The sequence below is a fragment of the Emys orbicularis genome, chromosome 1 (genome assembly GCF_028017835.1).
Source record: "Emys orbicularis isolate rEmyOrb1 chromosome 1, rEmyOrb1.hap1, whole genome shotgun sequence".
In the NCBI taxonomy this organism is placed as follows: Eukaryota; Metazoa; Chordata; order Testudines; family Emydidae; genus Emys; species Emys orbicularis.
The window spans coordinates 321,211,441-321,236,217 of record NC_088683.1 but is presented as its reverse complement, the minus strand read 5'-3'; the positions used below and the strand labels follow the sequence as shown (position 1 = coordinate 321,236,217).

General features: G+C 44.8%; 1 protein-coding gene across 2 annotated transcripts in view; it reads left to right on the top strand.

The window, feature by feature from the left end:
• FRY (FRY microtubule binding protein) overlaps window positions 1–24,777 on the top strand; it is a 297,837-nt gene that overhangs the window by 37,275 nt on the left and 235,785 nt on the right. For both annotated transcript variants that reach the window (XM_065403807.1, XM_065403815.1), the window contains exon 2: window positions 24,146–24,345. In XM_065403807.1, coding sequence (XP_065259879.1) covers window positions 24,146–24,345 — 200 coding nt within the window. The remainder of the gene's footprint in view (window positions 1–24,145; window positions 24,346–24,777) is intronic.

Sequence of the window (24,777 nt, the reverse complement as noted above, 5' to 3'; positions counted from 1 at the left end):
ACTGTAGTCATGACTGGAGTACAGGTATCGAAGGGTATGTGCTGTTTAGGAATGACCGGAAAAAAGGTAAAGGTGGGGGTGTGGCACTGTATGTGAATAATGAACTAAAATGTAAAGAAATAATAAGTGATGGAATGGATAAGACAGAGTCTGTCTGGGCAATGATTACACTGGGTAAAAGAACTACTAGAGCCTCCCCTGAGATACTGCTTGGGGTGTGCTATAGACGGCCGGGATCTAGCCTGGATGCGGACAGAGAACTATTTAATGTTTTTAAGGAAATAAAAACTAATAAGAGCTGTGTGATCATGGGGGACTTTAACTTCCCGGACATAGATTGGGGAACAAATGCTAGTAACAATAATAGAGCTCAGATGTTCCTAGATGTGCTAGCAGATGAATTCCTTCAGCAAGTAGTAGCTGAACCAACGAGGGGGGATGCCATTTTAGATTTGGTGCTGGTGAGTAGTGAGGACCTAGTTGAGGAAATGGTAGTAGGGGACAACCTTGGCTCGAGTGACCATGAGCTAATTCGGTTTAAACTAAATGGAAGGATTAACAGAAATAAAACTGTGACTAAGGTTTACGATTTCAAAAAGGCCAACTTTAATAAATTAAGGGAACTACTTAGGGAAGTGGATTGGGCTAACATACTTAGAGAGCTAAAGGCAGATGAGGCCTGGGATTATTTCAAGCTGAAGTTGCACGAGCTGTCCGAGGCCTGTATCCCGAGAAAGGGGAAACGGTTAGTGGGCAGGAGAATTAGACCTAGCTGGATGAGCGGGCGTCTCAAAGGGGCGATTAAGAAAAAACAGAAAGGGTACAAAGAATGGAAAAGGGGGCAGATCGACAAGGAAACCTACCTTATTGAGGTCAGAGCATGTAGGGATGCGGTGAGAAAGGCCAAAAGCCGTGTAGAGTTGGACCTCGCGAGGGGAATTAAATCCAATAGTAAGAGGTTTTATAGCCATATAAATAGGAAGAAAACAAAGAAAGAGGAAGTGGGACCGCTGAAGCATGTAAATGGAGTGGAGATTAAGGATAATCTAGGCATGGCACAATATCTAAATGAATATTTTGCGTCGGTGTTTAATAAGGCTAACGAAGGGCTTAGGAATAGAGGGAGCGGGACAGAGGGGAATAAAGGAGGGGCGATTGACATTACAGTATCAGAGGTGGAAGCCAAACTTGACCAGCTAAATGGGACTAAATCGGGCGGACCGGATGATCTCCATCCTAGAATATTGAAGGAGCTGGCGCGAGAAATTGCAAGCCCCTTGGCGATAATTTTTAATAAATCTGTAAACTCGGGGGTGGTGCCGATGGACTGGAAAATAGCTAATGTGGTTCCTATTTTTAAGAAGGGGAAAAAAAGTGACCCGGGTAACTACAGACCTGTTAGTTTAACTTCTGTAGTATGCAAGGTCTTGGAAAAAATTTTGAAGGAAAAAGTAGTTAAGGACCTTGAGGTGAATGGCAATTGGGACAAATTACAACATGGGTTTACGAAAGGCAGATCGTGCCAAACCAACTTGATCTCCTTCTTTGAGAAAGTAACAGACCTTCTAGATAAAGGAAATGCGGTGGATCTAATTTACCTCGATTTTAGTAAAGCGTTTGATACTGTGCCGCACGAGGAATTATTGGTTAAATTGGAAAAGATGGGGATCGATATGAAATTCCAGAGGTGGATAATGAACTGGTTAAAGGGGAGACTGCAGCGGGTAGTACTGAAAGGTGAACTGTCGGGTTGGAGGGAGGTCACCAGTGGGGTTCCTCAAGGTTCGGTTTTGGGTCCGATTTTATTCAATCTATTCGTTACTGACCTCGGAACCGAATGTAGGAGTGGGCTGATAAAGTTTGCGGATGACACAAAGTTGGGAGGTATTGCCAATTCGGAGAAGGATCGGGATATTCTGCAGGGAGACTTGGATGACCTTGAAAATTGGAGTAAAAATAATAGGATGAGATTTAATAGTGAGAAGTGTAAGGTGATGCATTTAGGGATGACTAATAAGAATTTTAGTTATAAGTTAGGGACGCATAGGTTGGAAGTGACGGAGGAGGAGAAGGACCTCGGAGTCCTGGTTGATCGCAGGATGACTATGAGTCGGCAATGTGACGTGGCTGTGAAAAAAGCTAATGCGATTTTGGGATGCGTTAGGCGAGGTATTTCTAGTAGGGACAGGGAGGTGCTGCTTCCGTTATACAAGGCGCTGGTGAGACCTCATTTGGAGTACTGTGTGCAGTTCTGGTCTCCTATGTTTAAAAAGGATGAACTCAAACTGGAACGGGTACAGAGAAGGGCCACTAGGATGATCCGAGGAATGGAAAACCTTTCCTATGAAAGGAGACTCGAGGAGCTCGGTTTGTTTAGCCTAACCAAAAGAAGGCTGAGGGGGGATATGATTGCTCTCTTTAAATATATCAAAGGGATTAATACCAAGGAGGGAGAGGAATTATTTCAGCTCAGTAGTAATGTGGACACGAGAACGAATGGATATAAACTGGCAGTGGGGAAGTTTAGGCTTGAAATTAGAAGAAGGTTTCTAACCGTCAGAGGGGTGAAATTTTGGAACAGCCTTCCGAGGGAAACGGTGGGGGCGAAAGACCTTTCTGGCTTCAAGATTAGGCTTGATAAGTTTATGGAGGGAATGGTTTGAAGGGATAACGTGGTTTTAGTCAACTAGGCATTAACGTGACATCGCGGGTAAAATGAGGGTCCGGCTGTAGAATCTTGCCTGTATGCTCGGGGTACTGCTGATCGCCATATTTGGGGTCGGGAAGGAATTTTCCTCCAGGGTAGATTGGCAGAGGCCCTGGAGGTTTTTCGCCTTCCTCCGCAGCATAGGGCAGGGGTCGCAGGCTGGAAGATTCTGTTGCGGGTGGGTCAGCTTTTGTGGCCTGCATCATGCGGGAGGTCAGACTAGATGACCATATTGGTCCCTTCTGACCTTAAAGTCTATGAGTCTATGAGTCTTCAGCTAATTCCTTCAATACCCTTGGATGAATGCATCTGGCCCCGCTGATTTAAATTCATTCAAATTGGTCTCTGATGTGCTCTTTTTTTATCCTGATCTGCATCCCTTTTCCTTTATTGTCTATGGTAACATTGCTAGTCATCAGTTCACACGTTATTTTTTGTGAGAAGAGTGAAGCAAAGTAGGTATTGCTAGTGGTTGATGGGGCTGGTTGGAAGATGACTTCAGTTTTTTCCAGGCTGATTGTGAGTCCAAACTCCTTAGTAGCCTCTGAGAACCTGTCACTGTGGTCACTTTCACTGTGACTAAGTAGACCACAATCATCCATAAAAAGGGTTCACCATATGAATTTCTTAATTACTTTTGTCTTTGCAGTAAGCTTTCGGTCATTGAAGAGTTTTCTATCAGTTCTGTACCTCATGTAGCAACTAAAGAGAACAAGTGCTAGAGTGTAGCCTTGTTTCATCCCAATAGATATGGGGAATGGTTTAGAGAGGCCACCATCTGTGAGTACTTGACCAGTTATATCTTCATGGAATTGACATATGGTGTTAACAAATTTGGTGGGGCAGCCAAACTTTTCTAGAATTTTCCAGAGGCCACTTCTGCTTACAGTGTTGAACCTGCCTCCCCATCCCCCCATGATTCTATTATGATCTTCATACCCGTTATATCTGCACAGCCCCAAATTGGGCATACTAGCGGTTCCAGTGCTATGCTGAAGAGTAACAGGGATAGTGGGCACCCCTGCCTTGTTCCTTTCTGTAATGAGAATGTTTCTAGGTATTGGTGATCACCCAGGAGGGGGATCTGGTGTTGAGCAGTTTAATCCCAGTTGATAAAGTGATCACTGAATCCCATTCTCTTAAGGACCCTAAAGAGAGAATCTTACGCAACTTTATTTATTTGGGGGGAGGGATAGCTCAGTGGTTTGAGCATTGGCCTGCTAAACCCAGGGTTGTGAGTTCAATCCTTGAGGGGGCCACTTGGGGATCTGGGGCAAAATCAGTACTTGGTCCTGCTAGTGAAGGCAGGGGGCTGGACTCGATGACCTTTCAAGGTCCCTTCCAGTTCTAGGAGATGGGATATCTCCATTAATTATTATTATTATTATTGTTTTATAGTTTCTTAAAAATTATCGAGCTTTTCATTGATGAAAGTCACACAGGCTTCAACGGTGAGAAGCAGGGTGTTAAGTCTGCACACGTGTCCAGGAGTGCTCTGGCAGCTCCCCACTGCTGGAGCCGGGGCGGCTCTGATTTTTGCCGCCCCAAGCACGGGAGGCAGGCGGCTTTCGGTGGCGCGCCTGCGGGCGGTCCGCCAGTGCCGCGCCATCAGCGTCCCCGCTGCCGAATTGCCGCCGAAGCCGCGGGACCGGCGGACCTCCTGCAGGCGCGCCACCGAAAGCCGCTTGCCTGCTGCCCTCACAGCAACCCGCAGGCGGCCGCCCGCGGCTTCCCGCCCCAGGCATGCGCTTGCTGCGCTGGTGCCTGGAGCCGCCCCTGGCTGGAGCCTTTCACTACTGCAGCCTTTCCCTGCTGCAGGGAGCTGCCAGAGCCTTTCCCTGCTGCTTCTGCTGCCAGAGCCTTTCACATCAGCTTGTATCTACACATTGCAGTGTGGACACAGCCTGTTTTTCATTGCAGTGTGTTGCTACACATACCCTACAAACCACTGCCACTGTAGACAAGACCTATAAAAGTACACCTCATATGTTTTTTTAATACTAAGGGTACATCTACACTATGAAATTAGGTCGATTTTGTAGAAGTCGATCTTTAGAAAGTGATTTTATACAGTCGATCGTGTATGTCCCCACTAAGCGCAGTAGGTCGGCGGAGTGTGTCCTCAATACCGTGGCTAGCATCGACTCACAGAGTGGTGATCTGTGGGTAGCTATCCCACAGTCCGCACTGCCCACTGGAATTCTGGATTAAGCTCCCAATGCCTGATGGAGCAAAAACATTGTCGCGGGTGGTTTTGGGTACATGTCGTCAGTCTCCCCTCCCTCCCTCCTTGAAAGCAACGGCAAACAATTGTTTTGCGCCTTTTTTCCTGGGTTACCCGTACAGACGCCATAGCACGGCAAGCATGGAGCCCGCTTAGCTCAGCGCTGCTGTTGTGAGCATTGTAAACACCTCACGCATTATCCTGCAGTATGTGCACAACCTGGCTAGGAGCCGCCAGCCCGAGGACGATTGTGAGGACATGGACACAGACGTTCCTGAAAGCATGGGATGTGGCAATTGGGACATCATGGTGGCCATGGGGCAGGTTGATATAGTGGAACGCCGATTCTGGGCCCGGCAAACAAGCACAGACTGGTGGTTGCAGGTATGGGATGATTCCCAGTGGCTGCAAAACTTTCGCATGTGTAAGGCCACTTTCATGGAACTTTGTGAGTTGCTTTCCCCTGTCCTGAGGCACAGGAATACCAAGATGAGACCTGCCCTGACAGTTGAGAAGCAAGTGGCGATAGCCCTGTGGAAGTTTGCAACGCCTGACTGCTACTGGTCAGTCAGGAATCAATTTGGAGTGGGCAAATCTACTGTGGGGGCTGCTGTGATCCAAGTAGCCAAGGTAATCAGTGACCTTCTGCTAACAAGGGTAGTGACTCTGGGAAATGTGCAGGTCATAGTGGATGGCTTTGCTGCAATGGGGTTCCCTAACTGTGGTGGGGCAATAGACGGAATGCATATCCCCATCTTGGCACCGGACCACCTTCCCAACCAGGACATAAACCACAAGGGATACTTCTCAATGGTGCTGCAAGCACTGGTGGATCACAAGGGACGTTTTACCGACATCAACGTGGGGTGGTCAGGAAAGGTGCATGACACTCGCATCTTTAGGAACTCCAGGCTGTTCGAAAAGCTGCAGAAGGGACTTTCTTCCCAGACCAGAAAATTACCATTGAGGATGTTGAAATGCCTATAGTTATCCTTGGGGACCCAGCCTACCTCTGCTCGCATGGCTCATGAAGCCGTACACAGGCAGCCTGGACAGTAGTAAGGAGCAGTTCAACTATAGCAGTTCAACTGAGCAAGTGCAGAATGGTGGTAGAATGTGCCTTTGGACATTTAAAAGCCCGCTGGCACTGTTTGCTGACTAGGTTAGACCTCAGCGAAACCAATACAGGTCTGTCGCATCTTACGCACATTTAACTTATGCGATTTCAGCTTAACGCGGTCGGGGGGGGGGAAGTGTGGGCGATTCCACCAGTGTGAGACACGAATCTGCTGTTCCCACTAAAATATTTTTTTGGGGGGGACTTGACAGCAACAGCATGTCTTTAGGCCTGTGATAAGGTTCTCCCCTATAATAACCCTGGAGGGTTGGCAAAAAAAAAAAAAAAAACAGTTTAAATAGTGCGTATGCCCTGGAGTGAGTGTGAGATGGGAGTAGCGAATCTGCTGTTCCCACTACAGTACTGCTGTTCCCACTACTGTACTCAGTCCCCCTGTGCCTCTCATTCTGTACGCATCTCACCGCGCTGAGTGAGATACTACTGTACCTATACTGTTTAAAGATACAGTACGTATTTTTCATATAACATGGCCCCTAAACGCAAGCCACCTACTTCATCTGGTGCTCAACCGAAGAAACAGCGATCTGTTCCAACGCTAGAGGAAAAACTGGCTGTGTTGGACTTATTGAGAGACGGTATGTCCATCGCCAACGTGGCACGTAAATACGGCCGCAACGAATCTAGCATCCGTGCCATCAAGATTCGAGAGAGAGAAATTCGTCAAGCCATGGCATCAAGTGCTCCACTAACTGCTAAGGTGACGAGCCAAGTGTGTGATAAGACTTTAGTGAAGACTGAAAAGGCATTAAACTTATGGCTGGAAGACATGAACCGTAAATGTGTGCCTATCAATGGCAACATGTTGCGAGAAAATGCTCTTAGCATCTATGCGCTGTTCAAACCTCCCACTGAATAGGGACAGCCTTCTGATAAGAAGGAATTCAAAGCCAGCCAAGGTTGGCTTAACAGTTTTAGGAACCGCTTCAACCTCAAAAACGTGCAGACTACTGGTGAAGCTGCATCTGCCAATGAGGAGGCAGCAAAAGCCTATCCTGAACAATTAAAGAAAATCATAGAGGAAAGGGGCTATCTTCCAGAACAAGTTTTTAATACTGACGAGACTGGGCTCTTCTGGAAAAAAATGCCCACCCGCACTTACTTTTCGAAATCAGAAAGACGAGCCCCTGGCTTCAAAGCAGCTAAAGACCGTGGGACTGTGTTGCTTTGTGGCAATGTGGCTGGGCATTTAATAAAGCCGGGCTTGCTCTACAGGGCTGCAAATCCCCGTGCCCTAAAAGGCAAGAACAAAAATCTCCAGCCTGTGTTCTGGCAATCAAATAAAAAGGCTTGGGTGACGGCAGCATTATTTCTGGATTGGTTCCACAAGTGTTTCATTCTGGAGGTCAAGCAGTACCTTGAAGAGAAAGGACTTGACTTTAAAGTATTGCTGATCGTAGACAATGCTCCTGGCCACCCTGCGGCACTCCAGTTTGCGCATAACAACGTTGAAGTCGTCTTTCTCCCCCCCCAATACCACCTCCATCCTCCAACCTCTCGACCAAGCGTCATTAGCTGTTTCAAGGCCACGTACACGAGGCTTACATTCTCATGGATCCTTACCGCTATGGATGCTGATCCCAATGTTAATGTGACTGAGTGTTGGAAGTCCTTCAACATTGCTGATTGCATCACTTATATTAAACAGGCAATGGATGCAACAGTCAATGCATGTTGGCGAAACCTATGGGAAGACTGTGAATGATTTTAAGGGTTTCCCGACCATTGACAAAGAAGTGAAACTCATTGTTCAGGTGGCCAGGCAAGTGGGTGGTGATGGCTTCATCAACATCCTCGAGGAAGAAATTGAGGAATTAATTGAGGGCCATAGAGAAACACTGACTAACGAAGAGTTAGAGGAACTGATAAAATCGTCTACAGAAGATGAAGATGATGATGAACAGGAAGAGCCAGCAACTTGGAATCTTCATAAATTTTCTGAAGTGTTCCAAGCAGCGAAACACTTGAATGATTTAATTTCTGAATATGATCCTTCTATGGAACGATGCCTCACAATCACACGTAGTATTATGGATGATTTGAGACCGTACCAAGAAATGTTTGAGGAGCTCAAGAGACAACAGCAACAGTTGCCAATCACCATGTTTTTAAAGAAAAAACAACCAGCAACAGCAGAGCCTACACAATCAACTTCTCGAGCTGAACCAGAGCCAACCACTTCGTCTACGACTTGCTCTCCGTCACCCAAGCCTGGCCCATCGTCTCCTGGATGGACATCAAGCCCTGACGACTCAATGATAGTGTTGTCAGGGGAAGAGGAAGACTAATCTTTGGAGCGTGTACAGTACAAGACTAGCAAGAATATCCAGGATGACTGGTGACTGTTCAGGGTACTGTACTGTTTCCATTTTTTATTCTTTCATTCTTCCGTCTCTGTTATGTTATTAAAAATACTGTAAAATTATATTTTGCATATGTAGTCTTTATTATATACTGTACTGTACATTACTGTATACAATACATAGTACTGTACAGGGTTGTATACACAAAACTGTACTTTATGGGTGATTTAAGGGATTTTCAAGGGTCATTTTGACTATACGTGATTTTCGCTTTACGCGCTGACTGCGGAACGTAACTCCAGCGTAAGATGCGACAGACCTGTTTTCCCATTATTATTGCTGCTTGCTGTGTGCTCCATAATATCTATGAGAGTAAGAGAGAGATGTTTATGGCGGGGTAGGAAGTTGAGGCAAATCGCTTGGCTAGACACCAGGGTGATTAGAAGAGTACAGCTAGGCATGCTGCGCATCAGAGACGCTTTGAAAAACAGTTTCGTGACTGGCCAGGCTACGGTGTGACAGTTGTGTGTGTTTCTCCTCGATGCAATACCGCCCCCTTTGTTGAATTTACTTCCCTATAAGACAATCCCCCTCCCCCCTTCGACCACAGCTGGCAAAGGAAATAAAGTCCTTATTGTTTTGAATCCATGCATTCTTTATTTATTTTTTAAAAAGTGAGATCACTGACAAGGTAGTCCATGTGGGGTGGGGGAGGAGGGAAGGACAAGCCCACATTGCTTATTGTAGCCACGCTACAAATCAAAGCTGTTTGAATGACAGCCTTCTATTGCTTGGGCCATCCTCTGGAGAGGAGTGACTGGGTGCCCGGAGCCTTCCCCTCCTCCCCCCCACTCTCTTGGGCGTCTGGGTGAGGAGGATATGGAACTTGGCGAGGAGGGCAGGCGGTTATACAATGGATGCAGTGGGGGTCTGTGCTTTAGTTGCCTTTCCTGAAGCTCCACCAGGCGCCTGATCATGTCCGTTTGCTCCCCCATTAGCCTCAGCATCTCCTCCTGCGTGTTCTGATCACGCTCACTGAATGCTTTCCTGGCCTCTGCCACCAAATGCCTCCATGCATTCAGCTGTGCCCTATCAGTGCGGGAGGACTGCATGAGCTCGGAAAACACGTCATCGCAAGTGCATTTTTTTCGCCTTCTGATCTGCGAAAACCTCAGGGACGGAGTTGATACGGGGAGCATAGAAACATTTGCACCTGCAGGGGGGATAAAAAGGGAGAGTAAAATTTAAGAAGATACATTTCTGAGAACAAAAGGGAGACTTTTTCACAGAGAATCAAGCAATTCACTGCAGACAGCACATGTGCTTTAAGTACAAGGTCGCATTTTTGCCTTTTATATTGAGCGCCTGCCGGTATGGTGACACATCACACACGGCTGGGCAACAGAATTCGGTTTCTAGGCAGCCATGGTAAGCCAAAGGGTATGCGGGGTTGGCTTCTTCCACCTTCATAACGTGTGGGAATGGTTTCAAACTGCATCGCCCTCCTTTCCCATAGCAAGCAATGCCGGTTGGGTTTGCCGTTTAGAAGCAGGGGCTGCGGTTTTGGGGTGGATGTGCAACACACCCCTCCCCCCACCAGGTCGTTATTCTCCAGGATGATCCCTTTTAGCCAAGCGCAAACAGCTCGGGGTCTAATGTGTTGGTGATCAGCAAACAGAGGGGATTACTGTTCCCTTACAAAACTTCCCCTATTTCAACCAGGTGACCATGAATGATATCACTCTCCTGAGGCTGACACAGAAAGATATAGACCGAATGTTGCATGAATGCGACCAAAACCCAGGACCATTCGCTGCCATGCTTTGTGCTGCAATGATTCCAGACTACTTGCTACTGGCTTGGTGTGGTAAAGTGTCCTACTGTGGAGAAAGAAATAAGGCAGCCCTCCCCAGAAACCTTCTGCAAAGGCTTTCAGAGTACCTCCAGAAGAGCTTCATGGAGATGTCCCTGGAGGATTCCCGCTCTATCCCCAGACACGTTAACAGACTTTTCCAGTAGCTGTACTGGCCGCAAATGCATCCCAATTCTTCAGGGCAAATCAAACATTAAACACTATTGCTTTTAACCTCTGTAGTATAGTTACAAATGTGCATTCACCAGAGGTGCCTTCTCCTCCTTCAGAGTCCGGGAACCCGCCTTGGGAGGGTATTGGCTCCAGGGTGATGAAAAGGTCCTGGCTGCCAGGGAGAACAGATTCTCCACTTGCCTGCTGCACATTCTCCTCCTCCTCCTCCTCCTCTTCCTCATCCACAAAATCCTCCTCCATGTTGCGTGAGACTCCCCCCTTGTAGGTGTCCACGGACCCAGTGGGATAGGCTCCCCCCCTAAAATGGCATGCAGCTGATTATAGAAGTGGCATGTATGGGGTTCTGACCCAGAGCAACCGTTTGCCTCCTTTGTCTTGTAGTAGGCTTGCCTGAGCTCCTTAACTTTCACGCGGCACTGCTGTGTGTCTCTGGTGTAGCCTTTCTCCACCATGCCCTGTGCGATTTTGGCATATATATCAGCATTTCTTCTTTTTGATCGGAGTTCTGCCTGCACAGATTCTTCTCCCCATACAGCAATCAGATCCAGTGTCTCCCGTTCACTGCATGCTGGAGCTCGTTTGCGATTCTGGGATTCCATGATTACCTGTGCTGCTGAGCTCGTCACGCTGACCAAACAGGAAATGAAATTCAAAAGTTCCCGGGACTTTTCCTGTGTACCTGGCTAGTGCATCGGAGTTGAAAGTGCTGTCCAGAGCGGTCACATTGGAGCACTCTGGGATAGCTCCTGGAGACCAATACCGTCAACTTGCACAACGCTGCATCTGCACTACCCCAAATTCGACCCAAGAAGGTCGATTTTACTGCTACTCCCTTTGTCGGAGATAAGTACAGCAGTCTTCTGTAAATTTGAATTTTAAATGCCCTTTACGTTGACGGAACGGGGTTGGTTGTATAGCCGCATTGTTTATAAAATCGACCTAACGCGGCTAAATTCGACCTAACCTCGTAGTGTAGACCAGCCCTAAGATCGGAAAGGAAAGACTGTAAAAAGTTGACAAAGCTAATATTGGGGTTTTTTCCTGCATTTATGTATGTAATTTCATGAATTTTTTCCTGAGAGATTCACTTCATGCTTTACTATGCTAATCGTATTTTGAAACAGCAGTTTCTTGTTTCTATTTGAGCCACCTACATCAATAATAGAATTTGTCAGCAAAGAGAACAGACTATTATAGTCTTTAAATACTTTTTCTATGCTAAGCAAAAAGGGTATTAAGGTGCAAATTTTTAATCCAAAATGGTCTCATCTATTTAATTAAAAACAAAGATATATGAAAAATGTTAACTAATAACACTTTGTTTAAACAACTAGACATGATAAAAAGATGTATCTGTTCTATGAACTGCAAAAGGTTTGAAATTGGAAAACTGATCTAAAGAGAGGTTCATAGAATCATAGAATATCAGGAAGGGATATTGGAAGGGACTTCAGGAGGTCATCTAGTCCAACCCCCTGCTCAAAGCAGGACCAAATCCCAACTAAATCATCCCAGCCAGGGCTTTGTCAAGCCTGACCTTAAAAACCTTTAAGGAAGGAGATTCAACCTCCTCCCTAGGTAACCCATTCCAGTGCTTCACCACCCTCCTAGTGAAAAAGTTTTTCCTAATATCCAACCTAAACCTCCCCCACTGCAACTTGAGACCATTACTCCTTGTTCTGTCATCAGGTACTACTGAGAACAGTCTAGATCCATCCTCTTTGGAACCCCCTTTCAGGTAGTTGAAAGCAGCTATCAAATCCCCCCTCATTCTTCTCTTCTGCAGACTAAACAATCCCAGTTCCCTCAGCCTCTCCTCATAAGTCATGTGCTCTACCCCCCTGATCATTTTTGTTGCCCTCCGCTGGACTCTTTCCAATTTTTCCACATCCTCCTTGTAGTGTGGGGCCCAAAACTGGACACAGTACTCCAGATGAGGCCTCACCAATGTTGAATAGAGGGGAATGATCACGTCCCTCGATCTGCTGGCAATGACCCTACTTATACATCCCAAAATGCCGTTAGCCTTCTTGGCAACAAGGGCACACTCATATCCAGCTTAAGTGGCTGGAGAAGAACTAGGAACTCCTGATGTCCTATCCTCTGCTACAACCATTGTACAACATTTTGTCTAATGTACTACTGTGCTGTGGATCAGATTTTAACACTGAGTCCATCTCAGTCTGAGGCCAAAATGGATCTGGGATAGTAGGGAGACAGCGTGCTCAGTGCTTCGGGGGAAAAACAATGCACATTCTCTAGTGATTCCTGTGGCTGAACCAGGAGAGATTTTGATGGACTATGGAGCCCCATGTCCAGTCCTCCCTGTCAAGAAAGATAATTGGCCCAAAACAAGGTCATAAGCACTTGAGTAGATAAGGATAGCGGATGAATGCACCCCTCCCCCCTTACCAGAATAGCATAACACCATTCACTGAAAGGAATGCAAACAAGTAGGTGGGTGTGACATATAACATCTTCTAAGGTCTCTGTGTGAGCTGCTTTGTGTGTCAGCCAAAAGCACATACAATATGGACATAATTTCCTTTCTCTAGCACTGAAAACCCATTGCATTTCAGATTGCAGAATGTACTCTCTTAGGGAACAAGAGGTATGAAATTACCTTTTGAATACATATTGACCACATAGAATGAACTCAGGATGCAAATGGCGATTTTGCATTTAGGAGAACCTGCTGCTGCCAGCTTGCCCCTGTATTATAAAAATGTTTAAAACAAATGCCAAATTTAATCTACAAACAAATATTCATATTGGGTGAAATTGATTCTTGTGCAGAGGTTAAGGCCAAGGCCTTTACAGCACATAAATTCCACTTAGTCCCTCAAAGTGTGACATTACCTGGTGCATAGAACTTGTGCTGGCCCTCTTTCCAAGGGTGAATTTCACCCATTAACGATAAATCTGCAAAAAAAAAAAAAAAAAAAACCACAGGGTTGAGAGTAATACTATAAGACTCAACTTCAGCAGTCTTAGTTGGTCAATATAACATCATGTGTGTTTTTAAATAGTGCTTTAGATGTGTTTTTTTCATATGATACATTGTTTAAATGGTTAATTAAGTGTATCACGTCATTGTTAATTTTAGATCTGCATTGATAAGGCCTTTTTTGTTCCTGAAAACTATGTAAATTAATGATGCAAAGTAATATTTACATTAACAAAAATGTGTGTCTGTACAAACATATTGTCCCTGACCAGTTCCTGTGGCTAAAATAAGATCAATCTACTACATTTTCAGTTTGTTTTTAAGCCTTGAATTTAATTTTCCTTGCCTGACAGTCTGTCACTGATCTGGAAGGGTTTTTCTTCAAAGAGCATAAAAGCTTCCTTTTGCCAACCTTGCTGCTATGTTCTTGACCTTATAAATTAAGTTCTTAACAATTTGGTTTATACTGTGTGTCTTTTTTAATATTATAATTATAGTTTTAAAACCAAACACATTTCCTTAAGAGTTATTCCAGTAGATGTTCACTGTGTAATTTTCTCTAAGGATGTGTGGTTTCTCACTGGGTCTTTGGCATGGAAAAAGGATACTGTGTTGGTTTTGTCTCAAGGAATGTAAACTGTTTGTACTTGTGGCCAAAAAACCTTAGTTACAAAACAAAGGTTTTATCACCCATCCTGTATTATCTCTATCCTTAACATTTCTTTACTAAATGCCTTCAGCTTGAACTGTGTGCTAATACATATATTTGGTATACATGGTTTGTTTATGCCAAACTGCATTAGCCAGTCTCATGTTCTTGGAGTGCTTGAAGTAGTTTCACTAATCTGTCAGTATAGTATGTACTTTTGGATAAATATAGACATGCAGCCACTCTGCAAGTTGTAGGTCATCATCATATGCTGAAGCTAAAAATTACCCCTTTGGTTATGGAAAGCCTGATCCGATCGGGAGGCCTGCTCTAACTTCAGCACTTGCCTATTTTTAAAAAAAACAACCCACCAACAACGAAAACCTAAATGAAATGCTTGCCTTGATGTTGAAGAAAGACATATAGTGAAAGTGTGAAACAGGATCATGAAACAAGTAATTTCTTTCTCAATTTTAGTAAGAAAACAGTTTTGAGAATTGGAACTTCTCAGTTATTTTCAGGCTCATGGATATTACAGTAGCCTGTTGGAGAAAATTCAGTGTGATCAGTTTTATAAAGGAGCTTGGTAGGTATAAAAACATTGGGACTTTGTGTTTTAGTGTGTCTCATTAGCCTGCATGGTGTTAGATTCAAAATTTGGCACTCTTAAGTTAAAGAAAATAATGTATTCTTTTTCCTGTTAAAGATAATGAGAAGTCACTAACAGTGTTTTGCTAAAATTGTACCCACTCTTTTGCAAGTTTTTAACTTGCACATACTAGATTGATTTTTCTGTTGTTTTGCTTGATCTTTGAGTTTGAAGAAAAGTTTCTGTAATATAATGTACAAGAAGTACAGAGGAAATGGCATAATTTAGTTTTGTACTCCTCATTTTTCATCAGCTTACTGCATATGTATGTATTAAAACTACTGTGCTTTCTCAGAACTCTTACTATAGTAATTGTTTATCACATCAGAAAAGCAAATTATTTACAACATGAAAAGAATTAACAGTGATATAACATACATTTTAATGCAGTTATCCAGTTTTCAGTAATGGCATAGTGTCAGAAGGATATGTGGATATTTCATTGCAATGTCTATAATATTTCTTTCTTACATTTAAAGAAAATGCTATGCTGTTATAACCTGGTCTAAGTGAAAGTGTTCTATAGGGAAGGATTAATGTTTCTGGGTACCATTGGTTGCAGGTATGATAGAATTTAAGCAATAACTCAAGGTACCAAGCAAAACTGGTTGCTTAATGGAGGTGATTCTCTAGCAAAATTAGACTAGAATTGCACTTGAAATGTTGGAGATATTTTTGGGATGATCTGATAAGGGTGATATCTTGTACAGATTTTCAGGGGCAGGTGTTTTCTGTGTGTGTGCATGTGTGTGTGAAAAATAAAAACCAAAAAAACATATGTTAAACATTAAGTTTGTAAAGTTAAGCACTCAAAAGTTAGGAAATGTCAAAATTAAGGTTGCCCATGCAACGTACAATCAGCCCCCTGGTGTTTATGCTTTTTAATACAATCTAAAGTTATGTGATCACATACTATTTTTTCCATAGGACTATACCCTATGCTGTGCATAGGATGGAGGGTGCTCACTGAATGCTAATTAAACATTTTGATTTATCCTCGTCATTTATTGTGTGTCCCTTTGCAGTATTTACTACATACCATCCAAATCCTGTACCTACTACAGAATTAATTTCCCATGGGATTTTCTATGATGCTGTCATCATAGTATCTTAGTAGGATAGTATGTAGTCATGTAATTAATGACTATGTCATCCTGCATAAGCGCAAGGGGATCACATTAAGGTTACACTGGCAACCTTAATTCTGGCATTTCCTAAATGTTGAGTGCTTGGCTTTGCAACCTTTATATTCTGTTAATCTATTTTTTTGTATGTAAGACAGTTTTTTCTTTGCATATATAGATACTTCAAAACTTACTACATAGTGTACAGGGTGCAAATGTCTTTCAGTGTTTCTTACAAATCAGAAGACAAAATTTTTAAAACTGGATGTTTGCATTTATTCAGCACTTATAAAAATCAGGCCTCCTTAATTTAGGAACCTAAATATATTTTTAAGATGCTAACAGGCAACAGGCAACCAGCTTTGAAAATTTTGACCATAGTAATTAGTAGTAAAAAGTTCTTGCTCCATTTTGTGTGTCCTTCTGCAAGTGCAAAACTTGCCCCTACAATATATTCTTAAAGTATGTTTCTACAGTGAAAAGTAACTGTGCAGTTCCGCTCCCTTGTGTAAACAGTACCGACTGTTGACTGTAGTGACAAATGTAAGTTCTCACTTATTTTACTAAGATCAGCATTAGAGAGCCAACACTATGGGTTCCGTTCTGGCTCACAGATCAGCAGCAGAGTTGCCAATGAAGTTCCAATTGCCAGGTCACATTTTTTTACACTTTTACTATGCAAATATTTGACACAATATGCCACACAGATGCAACAAAAGGCAGAAATTGCATACAATAGTTGCACAGGTATAAATTAGGATAGAATTTGAGTTGTCAAATCTTCTTAATGGTGGTGATCAGGGCTGGCTCCAGGCACCAGCGCAGCAAGCAGGTGCTTGGGGTGGCCAACGGCAAGGGGCAGCACGTCCGGCTCTTCGGTGGCGGGTCCCACAGTCCCTCTCAGTGGGAAGGACCCGCTGCCGAATTGCCGCCAAATAATGAAGTGGCAGCGGTAGAGCCGATCGCGGCTTTTTTTTTTCCCCCCGCCGCCTGGGGCGGCAAAAACACTAGAGCCGGCCGTGGTGGTGATGTTGCCTTTCAGTCCTGAGATTGAATATGTGAACCTGGCAGTTAGAAAATGATCATTTTACTTGTAAACTAAACAAGTTTAATGTCAGAAATTGCCACAATAAACCTGGAACCCCAATGCTATTTTACATAATCTCTTTGCAGAAAAGAGCTTTACTAAAAGTGTTTCATCCATTGCTAAAGGACTCAAGTGACAGAGGTTCTATACGTATCTTGGGAGACACTTCCATCATCTAATAGATTTGATATTGAATATAAATTTTCCCTTTTTCAGTTGCATTCCATTATTCTTCACAATACCTCATAATACCATCATAAATGATGATGGGAGAGGAATTTGTAGTTATACTCTTTGCTAATTGTTCTCTTCTTAATATACTATGAAGTTTGTTGTTGTTTAGAATAGCTGAAGTAAATGAGGCATTCCTTTTTTAGAAACAATTTTGTATCAAAAATGTAGAAGTGCTCTATTTATGATTTGTTATATGCACAATATCACATCCCCAGCATAGCTTAATTATCATTATTATTATGTTTTAACAGTCAATAATCAATGTAAGCTTTATGGAAAGTTAAGCTAGATGGAAAAAATAATTGGTGATAGCTTTACTAGAGCTGTATGTGATCTCATATCTTGTTAATTAAGAGGCTTATTCCCACTGCACAGCAATATGGATTGGATATTTGACACCTGTTAAGAGTAATGGCTATTCCGTCATACACAGAACAGTAAATTTACTTCGGTCTAGCATATACATTATATAATGGTCTTTTTAAAATGTTCTCTGTTCTGCAATGCAGTTTCCATCATTTTCAGTGCAAAAATGTTGGGCCTAATTCTGCAAGGGTCTGAGCACAGCCTGCCAGGTCCAGTGCATCCTCAAATGCCATTGAAATTATTGGGAGTTGAAGATGCTTAGCAGCTTGTAGAAACAGGATGTTAAGCATATAAAATATCATCTATTTTTATGGTAAACTCAGATGGTTAATATTTGAAAATAACTTTCAGGAGAAGATACCAAATTTGTCCCAGAAGAGCATATGGTATAAAATGCTAAGAGCCAGATTCTAATCTTAGGCCTGGTCTACACTACGAGTTTAGGTCGACTTTAGCCGCGTTAAATCGAATTAAGCCTGGACACGTTCACACGACGAAGCCCTTTCTTTCGACTTAAAAGGCCCTTTAAACCGGTTTCTTTACTCCACCTCCGACGAGGGGATTAGCGATAAAATCGGCCTTAGGGGGTCGGAATTGGGGTAGTGTGGACGGAATTCGATGTTATTGGCCTCCGGGAGCTATCCCACAGTGCTTCATCGTGACCGCTCTGGACAGCACTCTCAACTCAGATGCACTGGCCAGGTAGACAGGAAAAGCCCCGCGAACGTTTGAATTTCATTTCCTGTTTGCTCAGCGTGGAGAGCACAGGTGACCACGCAGAGCTCATCAGCACAGGTAACCATGATGGAGTCCCAGGATCGCAAAAGAGCTCCAGCATGGACAGAACGGGAGGTACGGGATCTGCTCGCCATATGGGGAGACGAATCAGTGCTAGCTGAACTCCGAAGCAGTAAAGGAAATGGCAAAATATTAGAAAAGGTCTCCAAGGCCATGAAGGACAGAGGCCATAACAGGGACGCACAGCAGTGCCGCGTGAAAATTAAGGAGCTAAGGCAAGCCTACCACAAAGCCAGAGAAGCAAACGGAAGGTCCAGGGCAGAGCCGCAAACATGCCGCTTCTACGCGGAGCTGCATGCCATTCTAGGGGGTGCAGCCACCACTACCCCAACCGTGTGCTATGAGTCCCTCACTGGAGAAACACACAGGGAAGCGGGTTCGGGGTACGAGGAAGATGAGGATGAAGATAATGTAAATAGCTCACAGCAGCAAGGAAGCGGAGAAACTGGTTTCCCCAACAGCCAGGATATGTTTATCACCCTGGACCTGGAACCAGTAACCCCCGAACTCACCCAAGGCGTGCTCCCAGACCCTGAGGGCACACAGGGGACCTCTGGTGAGTGTACCTTTGTAAATATTACACATGGTTTAAAAGCAAGCGTGTTTAATGATTAATGATTAATTTGCCCTGGCAATCGCGGCCAGTACAGCTACTGGAAAAGTCTGTTAACGTGTATGGGGATGGAGCGGAAATCCTCCAGGGACATCTCCAGAAAACTCTCCTGGATGTACTCCCAAAGCCTTTGCAAAAGGTTTCTGGGGAGGGCTGCCTTATCCCGTCCGCCATGGTAGGACACTTTACCACGCCAGGCCAGTAGCACGTAGTCTGGAATCATTGCATAACAAAGCATGGCAGCGTATGGTCCCGGTGTTTGCTGGCATGCAGACAACATCCATTCCTTATCGCTCTTTGTTATCCTCAGGAGAGTGATATCATTCACGGTCACCTGGTTGAAATGGGGCAATTTTATTAAGGGGACATTCAGAGGTGCCCGTTCCTGCTCTGCTGAACAGAAATATTCCCCGCTGTTAGCCACGCGGTGGGGGGGAGGGGTGAAGTGATCATCCCAGAGAATTGGGTGTGTGGGGGAGGGGAGTTAGTTGGGTTTGTGCTGCATGTTAACCCTGAAACCGCAGCCCCTCCTTTTACATTGCAAACCCATTTTAAATGGCCAACCCAACGGGTGCTTGGTATGGGAAATGAGAGCACTACTGTTTGAAACCATTCCCACATGTTAAGAAGGTTAAAAAAGCCAAAAGACTGTGTCTTACCATGGCTGCCTGCAAGCTGAAATCTGTGGCCTGGCACTCCGTGAGTGATCTCTCACACCAAACCGGCAGGCCCTCAATATAAGAGGAAAAATGCGACCTTGTAACGAAAGCACATGTGCTGTGTAATGTGAACAGCAAAATTTAACGTGAAAGAGTGTACCCATTGTTCTCTAAAATGTGTCTTTTTTAACCACCTCTCCCTTCTCCTCCACCAGCTGCAAATGTTTCTCCTTCACAGAGGCTAGTGAAGATTAGAAAGAGAAAACGTAGGACGCGTGATGACATGTTCACAGAGCTACAGATGTCCTCCCACGCTGACAGAGCACAGCAGAATGCGTGGAGGCAGTCAATGACTGATTACAGAAAAGCACAATATGAACGAGAGGAGAGGTGGCGTGCTGAATCGCGGGCTGAAAATGATAGGTGGCGTCAGCTTGCAGACAGAAGGCAAGAGTCGATGCTCCGGCTGCTGGAGCATCAAACTGATATGCTCCAGCGTATGGTTGAGCTGCAGGAAAGGCAGCAGGAGCAGAGACCGCCGCTACAGCCCCTGTGTAACCAACAGCCCTCCTCCCCAAGTTCCATAGCCTCCTCACCCAGACGCCCAAGAACACGGTGGGGGGGCCTCTGGCCACCCAGTCACTCCACGCCAGATGATTGCCCTAGCATCAGAAGGCTGGCCTTCAATAAGAGTTAAAGTTTTAAACTGCAGTGTGTCCTTTTCCTTCCCTCCTCCCCCACCCATCCCGGGCTACCTTTGCAATTATCCCCCTAGTTGTGTGATGAATTAATAAAGAATGCATGAATGTGAAGTAACAATGACTTTATTGCCTCTGCAAGCGGTGCTCGAAGGGGGAAGGGGAGGGTGGAGTGGTTGGCTTACAGGGAAGTAGAGTGAACCGGGTGGGGGGGGGGGGCGGAGGGTTCATCAAGGAGAAACAAACAGAAGTTTCACACCGTAGCCTGGCCAGTCACAAAACTCGTTTTCAAAGCTTCTCTGATGCGCACCGCGCCATGCGGTGCTCCTCTAACCGCCCTGGTGTCTGGCTGCGCGTAATCAGCGGCCAGGCAATTTGCCTCAACCTCCCACCCCGCCATAAATGTCTCCCCCTTACTCTCACAGATATTGTGGAGCGCACAGCAAGCAGCAATAACAATGGGGATATTCTTTTCGCTAAGGTCTGAGCGAGTCAGTAAGCTGCGCCAGCGCGCTTTTAAACGTCCAAATGCACATTCCACCACCATTCGGCACTTGCTCAGCCTGTAGTTGAACAGGTCCTGACTCCTGTCCAGGCTGCCTGTGTACGGCTTCATGAGCCATGGCATTAAGGGGTAGGCTGGGTCCCCAAGGATCACGATAGGCATTTCAACATCCCCAACGGTTATTTTCTGGTCCGGGAAGAAAGTCCCTTCCTCCAGCTTTCGAAACAGACCAGAGTGCCTGAAGACGCGAGCATCATGTACCTTTCCCGGCCATCCCACGTTGATGTTGGTTAAACGTCCCTTGTGATCCACCAGGGCTTGCAGCAGCATTGAAAAGTAGCCCTTGCGGTTTATATACTCTGTGGCTTGGTGCTCCGGTGACAAGATAGGGATATGGGTTCCGTCTATCGCCCCACCACAGTTTGGGAATCCCATTGCAGCAAAGCCATCCACTATGGCCTGCACGTTTCCCAGAGTCACTACCCTTGATATCACCAGGTCTTTCATTGCCCTGGCAACTTGGATCACAGCAGCCCCCACAGTAGATTTGCCCACTCCAAATTGATTCCCGACTGACTGGTAGCTGTCTGGCGTTGCAAGCTTCCACAGGGCTATCGCCACTCGCTTCTCAACTGTGAGGGCTGCTCTCATCCTGGTATTCTGGCGCTTCAGGGCAGGGGAAAGCAAGTCACAAAGTTCCATGAAAGTGCCCTTACGCATGCGAAAGTTTCGCAGCCACTGGGAATCGTCCCACATCTGCAGCACGATGCGGTCCCACCAGTCTGTGCTTGTTTCCCGGGCCCAGAATCGGCGTTCCACGGCATGAACCTGCCCCAGGAACACCATGATTTCCACATTGCTGGGGCCTGTGCCTTGTGAGAGGTCTATGTCCATGTCAATTTCCTCATCACTCTCGTCGCCGCGCTGCAATCGCCTCCTCGGCTGGTCCTGGTTTTGCTTTGGCATATTTCTGGCTCTGCATATACTCCAGGACAATGCGCGTGCTGTTCATAGTGCTCATAATTGCCGCGGTGATCTGAGCGGGCTCCATGATCCCAGTGCTAGCTATGGCGTCTGGTCTGAAAAAAGGCACTAAACTAGTATCTGACGGACCAGGGGAGGGAGGGAGGGAGGGGCGAGTGACGACATGGCGTACAGGTACAGGGAATTAAAATCAACAAAGGTGGCTGTGCATCAGGGAGAAACACAAACAACTGTCACACAGAATGGCCCCCCCCAAAGATTGAACTCAAAAGCCTGGGTTTAGCAGGCCGTTGATTTGACGGAGGGAGGGGGAAGCAAATGAATACAGAACAAATCTATTTTTTACATCTTAAGACGACGGTGCAGCATGACTGATAGCCCTCGGCATCTTCTGGGTGCTTGGCAGCAAATACTGGGCGCTTGGCAGTTAGTGTACTAAGACTGATAGCCACATTTTTCCTGTATGATGACAATGGCCTTCAGGCCTATTGCACGATCTGCTGCTCAGGGAAGAGTCTGATAATGTGCGATGATCCAACTTGTAATAGGAAAAGACTACGGTTACCAGTCGTAATACACCATCTACTGCCAAAAGGCAAAAGGCTGGTGCAATGCAGCCCTACGGCTGCCAGCCCCACGGCTGCCAGCACCCAGATCGCCGATGAAGGCTACCAGTCATGCTGCACCGTCTACCGCCAAAAGGCAGTTAGCTGCTGCTGCTGTGTAGCAATGCAGTCCCACGTCTGCCGGCACCCAGATGACATATGGTGACGGTGAGCTGAGCTGAGCGGGCTCCATGCTTGCCGTGGTATGTTGTCAGCACAGGTAACCCAGGTAAAAAGGCGCGAATCTATTGTCTGCTGTTGCTCTGACGGAGGGGGAGGGGCCTGACGACATGTACCCAGAACCCCCCGCGACACCGTTTTGCATCATTCGGGCATTGGGATCTCAACCCAGAATTCCAATGGGCGGCGGAGACTGCGGGAACTGTGGGATAGCTACCCATAGTGCAATGCTCCGGAAGTCGACGCTAGCCTCGGTACTGTGGACGCGGTCCGCCGACTAGAGCACTTAGAGCATTTTATGTGGGGACACACACAATCGGCTGTATACAACTGATTTCTATAAAACCGGCTTCTATTAATTCGACCTAATTTCGTAGTGTAGACATACCCTTAGATGTGCGGTATCCATCACTGGGTATCTGAAAAATCTACCTCTGTACTTGCAGTTCTCATTTTTTTCTAACCTGGTAAGATGCACACAAAAGCGATGCATGTGCTTTTTGGTGTTTTTCTCTTATGATTGTAGCAAGATTGGGAAGTATCAGCCTTGTACATTTTATCATTTTTTAATCTGTCTGCCCCCACAGCTGCTCTAAGATATTCTGACACATGAATTGCAGCAGGAGTGGCAGGTGATCTGCTCCATCGAGAGCTGCTCATAATACCACTTCTTATACCAACTGGAAAGTGAACAGCAGGGGATGCAGCCAGCATCACACCACATGATCAAACATGTCACTTTTTCCGTATAGAGGACTAAGCCTCTTCTGGCATAAGTTTGGGAATTTAAGTTTAGGGTTCTCATGAATAGAAAAACAGTATTGGCATTTGCTTTTATTTCTCTTCAGGTTTGTTATAAGAAACAGAAGCAGAGCTAAATACAATGCACATTGTCATCATGCTTATGAGGTTGATAAATAATGTTAATAAAACAACAGCGTTTTGTCCTTTCAGGTAAACTGATAAAATAATAGATGTTCAGTATCAGAGAAAATATTTGGGGCCTGACTCTTTTCGCATATGGTTTATACTGGTGAAACTCACTGGACTTACTCCTGATTTATAAGTGAGAGGAAAATCAGGTGCTCTATATTCTGTTTTTAACACACACAAAGAGTTATACTCCTGACGTCTGTGGGAGTTGAGCATTTTGAATAACAATAAAGAGAATAGTTGACAATTGAGCAATAGTGATCTTGCATGGAAGATAAGGTGATGAGAAACTGGAGCGTTATTAAGAGTGCTGAGTGATGGCAAGTCTCATCATGTAAAAGACAGTACAGAGTGGAACATGAAAAGTAAACTGTACCCAGTCATAAGATATAAGATGTCATCTACAGTTTCTTGTGACAATCTAGATCATGTATAGACCACAGAACCTAGTATAAATTTTCACATTTTTGTTCAACAAGTGCACACTTTCAATATTTATTTGTACATAGTATGTTGGCCTGATGATCATAGAATCATAGAACAGGAAGGGACTTTGAGAGGTCATCTAGTGCACTCAGAGCAGGACTAAGTATTATCTAATCTGTTGCTTTGTTTCACTGATAAGAAACTGGACTAGTCTTAGAAAACTAAAACATGCAGGTGTTGCCAAAAGTAAACATATTTCTTGTACATTTCAGCCTCTCCAGTTGGTAACGGATACATCAAACCACCAGTTCCACCTGTTTCTGGCACACAAAGGGAAAAGGGACCTCCAGCCATGTTGCCCATCAGTGTTGACCCAGACAGTAAACCAGGCGAATATGTCCTGAAGAGCTTATTTGTTAACTTTACGACTCAGGCTGAGCGCAAAATTCGCATCATCATGGCAGAGCCCTTGGTGAGTACAAAGGAAATCCTAAAAAGTTTATTGTTACATCAGTGTTGAGTTTATTATGAAATTTCTAGTCTGTTTCAGATTATGATATAAATTTCAATGAGGTTTCAAAATGTCAACAGTTCTCAAAAGGTAAAACATAAAAATCTGTAGTACAACAGCCTGTATTTTACTTCCATGATAATAGTAGGTTTGTCTTTTAAGAATTATTTCACTTGACCTAATGTTATAATTCCTAATCTTCCAGATATGAGTAGCCCATATTATGCAACTAGCCTTCTGTACATTTAACCAGCAAGTGCATTTTATTTACCTTTTTATGATCTTGAATAGTCCAGTAATAGTTTTGCAGCACATATTTTAGCTGGAATAGGATCTCTTACAAATAATTAGGGACCTAGATTTCTAAGTAATTGGGAAACTTTTGTAGTGTCT